We start from the raw sequence: 12,260 nt of genomic DNA, 5'->3' as shown, positions 1-12,260 counted from the left end.
AGAAAGGAGGTGGAGTCACAAGGAATGGAGCTTGAAAACAGCCGGACAGTAAACTTGTACGTTTATTTTAAAAAACAAATCTACAGCTCAGAAATTGCCAACACGGACAAATGTGACAGTAAATCTGTCCTAGATTTGCATGCTTCCCTGACCCCACTCTCACACCTAAGGGACAGATGGGAGAGGCTCTAAGATCGAAGCCTCACTGGCTCAGAGTGGAGTAGGGCATTGGAATCCCCCAAGAAAATCTCACGCAACACTCAATTTAAATATATCCAATTCAACTTTCTCCACATGACCTACATGACCCCACACCGACTCTTCACTGCTATGGGGGGAGGAGGGGATGGGCCCAAAGTACAGGCCGCTGGACGCAGACTTCCTGCACATGACCTGGAGTTGCGACAGGCTGCAGGTCTTTTGGCAGGCAGTGCTTTCCAAACTTAACGTCGCACTAAGGCGGGCCTTGGAATTAACAGCAGCAACATGTCTACTTGGACTATGCCTCCACCCACCTAAACGGAAAGTAGTTAACCGATTCATGGACCTGGCCTTGGCACGCAGGCATGTAGCAGGGATATGGAAACAGTCATTGGGACCACAGATTAACATTTGGGTGCAGGAGGGGACTAGGTGGGCTGGCGCTGAAGGCAGGGCACTGCATAGAGAGGAATTGAAGGGTCTGCGTCAACACACAATTGCTGACCTTTGGAAGGACGCCCTATACATCTGGGAGCACCCGAGTCATACCAATAGCTCTGATGAGGACAGTGAAACCCCTAAGCACGGATGGGTGTCTCTCCCCTCCCTCGCCAAAAGTGAAGCACCATAACAATGCACAATGGCACTCGGTGCGCCTCTTAATTAGGCGTACCCAAATTAGCAGGTGGCCCCCGCACTCACACACCCCTCGAGACTCTTCTATTGCTCTCAACCTGAGCTATTGTTATTCTCAACATTTTCTTTTTTTTTTTACTATTTCTTGTACTGTCCGTTCTCAGTACATTATTAGTGTACTCTATGAGCACTACACGGCAGTATAACACTCCCCACCCAGTCATATTACCCACAGAGTAGGAAAGCACATCACTTCCTATAGCAACACAAACATGATGCTATACGCGCGGGCGCAACCGCTACCTTCACCGACCCCAATGGGAATATCTGTTACACCAAGCGGAGGCTCCAGGGCCGGCTTTAGGGCAGTGCGACTGGTGTAGCCGCACTGGGCGCTGACCTGTGGAGGGGGGGCACTGACCTCATGGGGTGTGCAGTGCATAGCAAAAACCTATGATTGGAGAGATAAGGGGCACTTTTGCCCGGTGGTAGTGAGAGAATCTGAGGGGGAGGTCATAGAGGTGGGGGCGGCAAAAATGATTGTTGCACCAGGCGCCTCCAGCGCTAATGCCGGTCTGAGCGGAGCCTCTGTATACAATCACTGCTGGATGTCGATATGTATAAAGATTGTAAATTAATAGCCTTGTGTGCTGTATGCGAATTGCCAAACCAGAGTGATAATAATGGAAAGGATTTACTTAAGATGTATCCTATTCTAACAAAATGCCAATGAACAGATTTACAAAAAAAATATCTATTCTAGATTAATTATTTGGTCAAAAACAGGCTGCAATTTAAAATATACTACAGGATTAGGATACTTGCTGCAGAAATCATTGTGTGCCCATCAATTTTGAGGGAAATATATTAGTGGTAAGGCAACTCTAGCGATTAACACAGTTCTTGCAGAGTTCTGTGTTTTGTCTAGTCACCCGTTTGAACCTTAAGTAGCATAGTCTTAATGTGCCTGCTGCAAAGTACATTGTGTAACAAACAGATCACAGATTTGTATTTTTGGGGGGAAGATAAGTGGGCTACTGCTTTTGAAACCGAGATTATTTTGTTACTTCCAGTTCCTAAATTGCAAGCCTTCTAATATAGTGCAAGGTGTTTATTTACCGGCACCAAGGTGCTGCATGCAAACGGAGACATGGGTTGAGATGCTTATTTTTCCCCCCACAATCTTTTGTTATTGTAAGATTGCAAGGAAGGGTTCCTTTGGGAAGTCACAAAGTCTTGTTAGTACAGACAACCACAATCACTGCGTTATGTTTTATATCCTGACTTTAACAGATAATGTCTTCAAGTATGGATGATATCTGATGTTATATATGTAGGAGTTTATGTTCCATCCTTTTGAACAAGTAATTAATAGACAAGGATAAATCCTTATTATGAAATGTTTCGCTGAAAGAGGGCTATTATTCCATTTCCAGTAGTTTGCCGCTTAGTTAATCAATTTCACTCTTGGTTTATTTCATACGTTTTTATTGACAGTAAGGAAAACAGCCGACACGTGTTTCGCCCTATGTGGCAGATCACGCCAGGGCTTTCTCAAGGCTGTAACAAAATAGAAATTCAATCAGTACTATATAGAAAGCAAAGAGTGACCCCAAAGAGTGAGCAAGACAATCAGGAATGCTGGTGACAGAACGAGAGGAGAAAAGAGGGCAAAAGCCAGAGAAACTTCAAAGAGTTTTTATTTTTACAAAAAGATCTGAAAGAGCTTTTGCCCTCTTTTCTTTGCTGTCTATTGAATTACTATTTTGTTACAGCCTTGAGAAAGCCCTGGCGTGATCTGCAACATAGGGCGAAACACGTGTTGGCTGTTTACCTTTCTGTCAATAAAAACTTATGAAATAAACCAAGAGTGAAATGGATTAACTAAGCGGCAAACTACTGGAAATGGTATAATAGCCCTCTATCAGCGAAACATTTGATAATAAGGATTTATCCTTGTTGATTAATTACTTGTTCAAAAGGAACGAACATAAGCTCCTAGATATATAACTCTACTTGACTTTGAAAAGCTATCACGGTCCAGAGCTTCGAGCATAGTTGCTTCACCTTCTAATTCTTTAGGAATCATTATCTAGACCTAGGATCCCTGGACCGGTTGCCTTTGTTCGAACCCATGGATGATATGTGATCCCTACTCCTTATATAACCCTCATTGACTTATGCAACATTTCCTATACATTGATTTACACACTTGTAGGATTTATTGTGCCTCTCTGTGTGATGGAACGCACTCGGACACGCTGCACTGGTATAAAAGTATAAAAGAATTAAATAAAAAAATTGTAGGTGTCAAATATTTGTGTAATTACTCATATAAAGATACATCTTGCATTCTTATTGAACAAAGTTAAAAAAACATGCCTTCAATAGTTTCTCTTAAGTAATTGTCAAGTGATAAGCTATACGCTTTGTTTCGTTCCATTTCCTTTGGCATCTAGGTGTTAGGCTCCAGATGGCTCCCAGCCAGGATGACACTTGAACAAAAGGAGGACTGATCTGATGGCCTTTTAAAATCAGGCCTTTGTTTTGGACCCAGCTGGATATTAAAATAAGAAAGCCTCTAACTGCCTGCAGGTTGCTACTCCATAGGGAACACAGACAACTTGCGGGCACAGCTGAATTCTATCCCAGTGTCAGAAAAGGATGCCAGGACAAATGCAGCATGGTTCTCTGGGTCGGCCGGATCCCCGATCTGGGCCACAAATAGATGCTGGATTAGGGATCCTGTGAGATTACCACTACGTTCCAGCACTGGGTGCCACTAATCCCAAAATCCCAAACCTCTAAAGCACAAAACATGCAACAAGTTTGCATATTAGCGAATATGGTATATGTAGATCCCCACACTGCAAAAGTGCAGTATTCAAGAATTACAGGCCTGCACCAATGGACAAGCGCAGGCAATTACTTTCAAGGATTAATAACCATATCATAACCCAGGCAAGGTGCCCTCAATTCGCTGAGCCGGTATGGTCTGGCAGTGGTTGTTCACTTCCTGAATTCAGACAAATCTGGCTGTCGCAACATCCAGCTACAAAGGGCCCTGGGGTTTTGTTTTTATGTTACCAAATTCTCCTGTGCCATTTGTGAGAGGAGATAAGACTCTGACGCAAGCCAAATTTACACCCGCAGGAGATGCCACCTCCTACCCTGAAAACTCTCAATGTTCATGTGAGTCAAAAAGAAGCAGGAAAACAAGAATGTTGAAGAATTTCTCCATAGAATGAAGGCACATTTTGTCAACTGATGTTGGGATGAGACCACTCTTGATAGAGGTGGGCAGCAGCGGTCTTAGACCCAGGGGACTGTTCCTGGATTCATGCAAATACTGTATACTGTGAGAGACTTCGTTTAGGTGTACAGATTTTAATCTGTTAATTTGTCCCATACAGCGTTGCTGAAGCCGCCACCAGCTCAAGAGGATCACGTGTACCACAAGAGACATTCTGGCTGTGTTTGTACGCGTCCTGAAAAATTCTATATTTGTAATCACAATTAATTTACCAAAATCTGTGCATTACTGACCATCAAAACAAGCAGTGCTTCACAAAATTAACAGAACAGATTCCATGTTACCTATGCCAGTGATCTATTTGGAAATCTTTAGACTAGAAGGCCATGAAACACTTCACATTCTGCACAGGCAAGCTTTCCGACGTGTACAATATTCTTATACACAATGGAAGGGGTCCTCTGTTACTATCTGCTGGCAGTTTTGATACCACACCCCGCCATCACAGCCACTCGCCCCCTGCTGCTTGGCGGGTCACTGATATCTCCAATATAGTCTAGAAAGTGCTTCTCTGACTGGCTTATATACGAGGGAATTTCTGAACAGTTGGTCAATCACTGTGAAAACAGTATGCTCTTATTCAATGCAGCTTACATAGTAAGACATCCGGTGAAGTGTGTCGATCACTCCTTATACATAGCAAATAATTCTAAGAGACATACAACTCATGGCTCCTAAATTTAAGGCACCTTACATCCCAACATACATTCCATATTTGCTTAACACTTTGCAAGATGCCAAATTTTCAATTTAAAAGACAGAAACTGCATATTACCTGGCTCCAAAGAGTACCTAACATAATACCTGCCATATGCATGCGCCTGCACAGTGACATTACACACTAAAGTGCACCACTTGGCGAGAACCAGATCAAGTACACTATACTCCCTACGGCAATGAGAGATGCTATCATCTTTAGGCAGAAAACGCAGTTTTGGGCAAATCCTTCCATTGTCTTCTGCTGTGGACAATATATGGAAGGTTAATTGCTATTTGACATTTTCCAGAGTAACTTGGTAAGACGGTCATGACCAGAAGGATATGTCCCATCTACACTCCTTAAGGAATTATAAAACACTACACCTGCAAAATAGCTGGGTGCTTTGAATACTTGCTGGGGACCTCTTTTGTTATCTGCATGGCTCGATCATGAATACTAGCAAGGCGTACTCAGCCTTTCATCTACCTAAGTAAACAAAGTAACGGGAACACAAGTCATTTAGAGTACCCATGGCTTCACGAACAAAGGGTTTAGTACTCCTAGACCTCCAATTCACAAAAACAGAGGGTTTGTGTACACTGAAACCCTTTTTCAAATGTGCTAAACCAGTTAAGGGATTCGAAAAGATTCACTAAATGGGTTTAGTAACGGTTCAAGAATTATGATTTGGATGGGGCATGTTGTGCGCGTCCTTTCCAAAAAGCAATTCTGATTCGGATGTATGACTCAGAAATGGCCATTTGCCAAAAACAGAACTTTGAAAAACATAACATAAAACTATATTAGGGCCTAGTAACATACTTCTGAAAAAAAGTTTTGCAGATTTTGCTCTCAGTTCAATATATTCCATTTCTATCCATCTTCCTATGGCAGTCCAGCCCAACCACCTTATCCTAATCTTTCTGAATTCTGGTATCACAACAGTATGTCAACTTTTTGAAGCCAGGGCACTGAGAACTTTTTCCGATATTATGATGCCCAGAGAGGCCAACTGCTCATTTATGGATCTTAAGGAGAACGATAAACTCCAAACGGGAAGAACGAGTGAACCACCTTACACACGAGGTCTTGCACTCCCATCTCAGGACTTTGTATGTGTGCGTGAGAAGTTTGAATTGACTGTGCTTAAGACGGAGAGACACTGAAGCTTCCTGTGGTGCGGTGTAGGTGCAGCATGGGAGGTCAAGTGGGAGGCTTGTGGCTGCGTTCTGGATGGTCTAGAGTCTGTGTAGGAATAGTTTGGAGATTCCAGCGTAAAGAATGTTGCTGTAGTCCAGCCTGCTGGTGATGAGTGCATGCGTGAAGGTCAGTCTGGTGTTCTGAGGAAACCATTTGAAGATCGTTCGCAGCATGCGTAGAATGTGGAAGCGGGAGATGTACACTGCGTTGACTTGAGCAGTCATGTTGAGCTTGTGATCTAGGATGATCCCTAGATTTCTTGCATGGTCTGTGGGTGTTAGTCTTAGCTCAGACGGCCACCAGGTGGAATTCCATAGTGAGCTCTTGTTGCCAAAGAATAGTGCTTCCGTCTTCTCTAATGTGAGCTTCAGGCAGTTTGTTTGCATCCAGTCTGCTACCATGTTCATGCAGTTGGTGAAGTTGGTTCTGGTGGGGTTTGTCTTGTCCATCAGGGAGAGAATGAGTTTGGTGTCATCGGCGGAGGAGATTGATGGTGATGTCTTGTGATTGGGTGATGTTGGTGAGCAGTGTCGTGTATGTTGAAAAGAGTGGGGCTGAGGGATGATCCCTGTGGGACACCATATATATATTTCTTGGGCTCTGATGTGAAGGGTGGCAACTTGACCCTTTGGGTTCTTCCTGTGAGGAAGGACAGGATCAATTTGAGAGTGGTTCCTTTTATACCGATATCGTGCAGTCTTCTTATTAGGGTGTTGTGGGAGACAGTGTCAAAGGCTGCAGACGGGTCAAGCAGGATGAGGGCTACAGTTTCTACTTGGTCCATGAAGTTTTAAATGTTGCCGATGGCCGCGATGAGTTTTGTTTCGGTGCTGTGGTTCTTTCTGAATCCTGAGTGTGTTTTCTAGAAGAGGGTGAAGTTCAAGTTGGGTTGTGAGTTGGTTGTTGATGGCTGTGTTAATAACTTTGGCTGGATAGGGGAGCAGGGAGATGTGTTGGACGTTGCTCAGTTGATTTGGGTCAGCTGGGCGCTTCTTTAGGAGGGAGTTGATTTCTACACTTTTCGATTCATCCAGGAAAGTGGCGGATTTGATGGAGGTGTTGATGATGTGGGTCAGGGTGGTGCGGATTGGTGATATTCTCAGGTTGTAGATGTGGTGGAGGCATGGGTCAGTTGGGGCCCCTGAGTGGTTGGTCCGTATAATTGCTGCTGTGTAGTTTCTGGTGAGGGTTGTCCATTCGGTCAGGTGGCTGTCTTGTTTGGTGGTGAGTAGGATAGCAATAAGTTCTCTTAGATTGGGTTGTTGTGCAAAGTTGCTGTAGATGTTTGTGAATTTGCGGAGGAAGAAGTAGGAACGGTTGTCGAGGAGTTGTTGGGAGGCAGCAATGTTACTCACAGTGGCTGAGGATTAGGAGCTCTCCTTGCAGCTGTTGGAGCTTCCTTCATTGCGGTCCACTAGGGTTTTTTACTTGGTGTCTCGAATTTGCGGGTCCAGGGTGCCAAGAAGTCATTTCCTGTGCTGATGGGTGACAGGAAATGAAGTCTTCTTGCTTGGCTTCTTCTTTTAAATCTCAGTAATGTCAATTCCGGTACAGCAATTTCATCATTTTACCATTGCAATTTCTGAGGGGTTTCACAAAGACAAACTCCACATATAGTGGACCCCTGTTAATGCCCTCTTTTTCTGTAACATAGACGAACCAAGACCTGCTACCCCAGAATATGTGCTTTTAGTTGGGTGTCCCATTTTCCAATCTCACACATACAGGAAACATTAACTAATTATACTTGAAAATCATCAACATTAGTCTTAATTACATTTTGGCACGCAAAAGAACACTACTTGTTGTACTCTCTGTATCAGTCCCCTTAGTACAATTAGCCAAAACAAAAAACTTTTCCCTCCAGAAACATATCATTTCAATATTAATTTCCTGCAGTGATGCATTGTGGATTGCAGAGATAGCGCCTGGACCAGACTCTGAACATAAAGCCACTTTGTTTGGACTGGGAATCCCCAATCACCTGTGCTATTGTTGTACAGCATTTTAGGACCCTAGTGTCATTTTCCCAATTCATGCCCTTATATAGGTATAAATCACCAAATCCTTATATAGGCATAGAAATCATAACCATATTTAGACATAGCTTATGCAGTCCAAATACGGCATAGCTACTTCCACTAGTTCCGAAAATCCAAAACGATTTCTTGAAAACTCGGGTTCAGCAGTTAGGGACCTCCCCTTGCTTGAATATTGATTTGTCCAAGAACTCATGGAGTTTTCAAAGAACTGAGACTCTTTGATGACGTTATTATGTCCAACTTTACGTCAAACTCGGTACCTTGAAGGTATAAATATGCCCACATTTGCCCTAGCAAACACACAGTGGTTTGGAGCAGTTAGACTATCTACTTGCCCGACGCATCCTGCTGCAGCAAGTGCCGAAGGAAGCCGAGCCTCCAGCAGATGCACTGAGAGAGACGCTGTCTTTTCTCTTGCCGAGAAATCCAGCTCCAGTGTTTCCAAGCTCCCCTTGCGGGGTGTTGGGAAATCAAGTCATGAGACGAGAGATACCAGACCTCCTTCATTCTAAACCAAGGTACGGAGCTGATTCGACCCCAAGAGAAATCTTGGATAGATTCTTGGCAAAAATAATACTAAACTTATGCTACACCACACTTACTTCTTCCCTCGTACTAGACTTAGGTTTGGTACATCGGGGTAGGCTTATTTTAGAAGCACCAGTTGAGTACTTTTAGTCTTTATTTATTCATGTATGCATTTTATGGTTTAGAAACCATACCATGCTTTTACAGTATTATTTTATAATACTCTTCTTGCTGTACACATTATATTTTGCAGCCAGTATTACGATTGTAGCAGTTCATTTCTTCTACATGAGAAAGAAGACTGATCAATAAATACTTTTATTGAAAATGCCAGTCTCTCTATTTCTCTGCACCTCTGGTGAAACGATGCATGTACGATTGACTGAGTGAAATTTCTATCTATTGTTTCCACGACTCTGAAGATCAGTTTTATCTTGGGGAAACAAAGTTGTCATGTTTATGCGGTTGTCAGAAACGAATCCCTTCTTGTTCATTCGAGAAAATTTCTAGTGACCTCTGAGCTAGCTGGCACTCACAAATAAGTTTAATATATTAGATAGAGACCTAGTAGACACAAGTCCTATGTCACATCTATAGGATATTTTATTCCAATGCGCAGAGCCTATTGGGAATATAGGAACTACACTACACTATCGTCCCAGCAGGGCAGGGTTAGAGATGTACTCACGCAGGTGCGGCGGCATCCTGATGAAGTCCTCCTCCATCCTGAGTCCTCGGTGGCCTGGGACATGAAGCGGAGAAGTCGAGCAGGAGTAGCTGGGAACTGGACTTTCGGGAGGTGTGTATGAAATCCGTTCCTGCTGTGAAAAGAAACAGGAAGAAGATAAACAGAAGATCAGAGCTGAAAATCGGTACAACTGGGCAGAAACATGTCAGTCCACGGAGATCATAGTCCACAACTGCGAGTTTAGACTATTTATATTGCAATTTTCCTAGTTCTATTACCTAAAATGGATTCCAATTGTGAATTTCACTTCACTGATTAACGTAAATACATTAAAAAGGATGAGAATTATGTATTTCCTCATTCAGACACTTTTTTATTGTGCTATCAAAGAATCTCATTCCTGAACTGACAACTATGTTGTTGCTCTCCTGACAGCAGAGGGCTGACGTGAGTGTGTAAGCGAGATTCATGACCTTTCACAGATACAGTTGTCATTAATGTTTCCATAAACAGGTTGGGGCTACATATGAATTAATAAACTGCTGTAATTTTCACTACCCCATTTTGTTTTTGCCTTCTACTAAGTGAGTTCATTTGATCCATCTAGGGTATGATTCACAAGTGACTATGTGTGACCTAATCCTGAATGTCCATGAACCTAGTCAAAGAATCTTTGTGAATTGGGACCTAGATTCTTGATATCTCAAACCTATTTTCTGGTATTGTCGGCATGGGTTGGAATTAAATAAAATATGGTCTCCTCTTTCACTTTGGAGTCAAGGTAAGAAAACATGACCCTTCTCCTGCTTCATGAGTCCAGGAGAGTGTTTGATGCATGGATGGATGCATGGACAAATGAGCAAAGCAACAGTCAGTCAATTATAGGGCCTACTTGTGGTATCATTTGACATACTGTCACAACCCTGTGCCGACCAGTGCTACAATGCATGGAGAATGGAAGATTAAACGTTCAGTTCAAGCTCAGTGCAGTGATGCATATTTCCAACAAAGCACAACAGTATTACCTGAAACACAAACGTCAGAAGATAGGCTTGTGGATGCGAATTTGCTAGTCAGAACCTCACTTTACCTTTTTAGGTGGTACTTCACACCAATCTTACGACTGTTACTTCAACTTTATTTTGTAGCGCAGGTGACACAACAATAGGGTTCTCACCAGTTTTCAAGGTACTTAAAGGTACTTAAACACAAGACCTCCACTGAAAGACCAAAACCAGTTCAACAGAGTTATATCGCCAGATGTTTTACTACAACTCAGCAGGCACCTTGGCTGCGCCACCAGGATGATACTGACAGCTGAGCACAACACATGAGGAGGGCTCTGGGTGAACCAGTCTAGAGTCTTGCCCTGTATAGTGTGCCCCCAATCACCTGCATTGACGAGGGAAGAGAAGATACTCAGGGAGTGCTATGGATGTTGGTAATAAGGTTGAGAACACTAGATGAATCGCTCTGTTGCCCCCTTTCAGATTTGGATTTCCTGACCTGTCCTTCAAGGACCTGGGAAGTGCAGTCTGTAGTAGATAGGGGGCCACTGGGCCTGCGTTTTAGAGGACATCTTGCTTGACTCTCCGTTCAGGTGGACGGTTGGAGACACGCCTGAGTGCGACACTCGTTTTGGGGCTGGGAACTTCACAACCTTCAGCCACACAGGTCCAACTTTCCTCCCTTTGATGATCTGGGAGTTCTATGCAAGTGTTTGCTTTGCTTATGGTACGTGTGCCAGGAAGAGGATTCACCAGTTCAGCCAGGTTCACAGCGCTTCTTATGAACATTATTTTCCGGAGATTGCACGTTATTTCTCTGGTTTTAGAAATTTGGATCTTGCCGCATCTATTCTTTGAATCAGTGAATTGTAATGAAGTTCTGATTCACAGGTGAAAGCCGAATGTACAATGAATAAGCAAAAGCTTGAGATTCACAGTAAATACTGTGATGTGCGGGTTAACAAATGAACCCTTCCTCTTAATTATGATCCATCCGGATAGGTTACAATAGGTGGCCAATGTAGTGCTCTCTCAAAAGGTACATTTTCCATACATAATATATTGTGTATGTGTAAAGCGCATGTTCACCCAAGGGTATCTCGGCGCTGAATAGCATTGGTACTCATTTTATCGACCTCAGAAGGATGAAAGGCTGAGTGGACCTACTGGTATTTGAACCTGCGACCATGAGGTCATACACAGGCCCCTACAGTGGTCGCATACCAGACCCAGACCCAGCTCTGCCATGGGCCTACCAGGTTGCCTACAAGACCTTGCTTGTTTTGATTTTGTGGCTGGCGTTATGGTGCATCACACCAGAACACACAATCCCTACTTAAAACAAAACAAGACCGCTAGAATCAACAGCTTGGTTTTTGAGGTGCTGTGGAATGGAATAGAAACAGCATCATAGGGCCTGGCCAATATCTAAGCTGCTAACCCACACTGCTACTGGTCGAAGAGCCAGGTCTTTTGTCGTCTCCTGAAGGTCAGCAGGTCTTCGGTTTATTGTAGGTTGAGCGGGAGGGTGTTCCAGGTCTTGGCGGTGCGGTGGGAGGAGGACCTGCCTCTGGAAGTGGTTCTACGGATGTGCAGGACCGTGGCCAGGGCGTGGTCAGCGGAGCGGAGTTTTCTGTTGGGTACGTAGAAGGAGAGTCGACTGTTGAGATAGGCTGGGCCGGTATTGTGGAGTGCCTTGTGTGCGTGGACCAGGAGCTTGAAGGAGATTCTTCTGTCGACGGGGAGCCAGTCCAGGTTCCTCAGGTGTGGGGTGATGTGGTCGCGGCGCGGGATGTCGAGGATTAGGCATGCAGAGGCGTTCTGGATCCTTTGCAGTCTGTTGATGAGCTTGGACGATGCTCCGGCGTAGAGGGCATTTCCGTAGTTGAGTCTGCTGCTGACTAGGGCTTGGGTGACTGTTTTCCTCGTGTTAGTCGGGATCCAT

General features: G+C 43.9%; 1 protein-coding gene and 1 long non-coding RNA gene across 8 annotated transcripts in view; one reads left to right on the top strand and one right to left on the bottom strand.

Annotated features, from left to right (window-relative positions):
• Positions 1-12,260, top strand: part of LOC144807864 (uncharacterized) — a 544,498-nt gene that overhangs the window by 431,053 nt on the left and 101,185 nt on the right. The window lies entirely within an intron of this gene.
• The window catches only part of ETV6 (ETS variant transcription factor 6), a 299,142-nt gene that overhangs the window by 212,210 nt on the left and 74,672 nt on the right, over positions 1-12,260 (bottom strand). Inside the window, exon 2 of one of the 2 annotated variants that reach the window (XM_078673411.1) lies at positions 9,309-9,441. In XM_078673411.1, coding sequence (XP_078529537.1) covers positions 9,309-9,441 — 133 coding nt within the window. The remainder of the gene's footprint in view (positions 1-9,308; positions 9,442-12,260) is intronic. The other variant, XM_078673418.1, reaches the window with a different exon arrangement.

This window comes from Lissotriton helveticus, chromosome 1_1, assembly GCF_964261635.1.
Source record: "Lissotriton helveticus chromosome 1_1, aLisHel1.1, whole genome shotgun sequence".
NCBI classification, from domain to species: domain Eukaryota; kingdom Metazoa; phylum Chordata; class Amphibia; order Caudata; family Salamandridae; genus Lissotriton; species Lissotriton helveticus.
The sequence above is the reverse complement of the archived record's forward strand: the minus strand, read 5'-3'. Positions and strand labels throughout refer to the sequence as shown.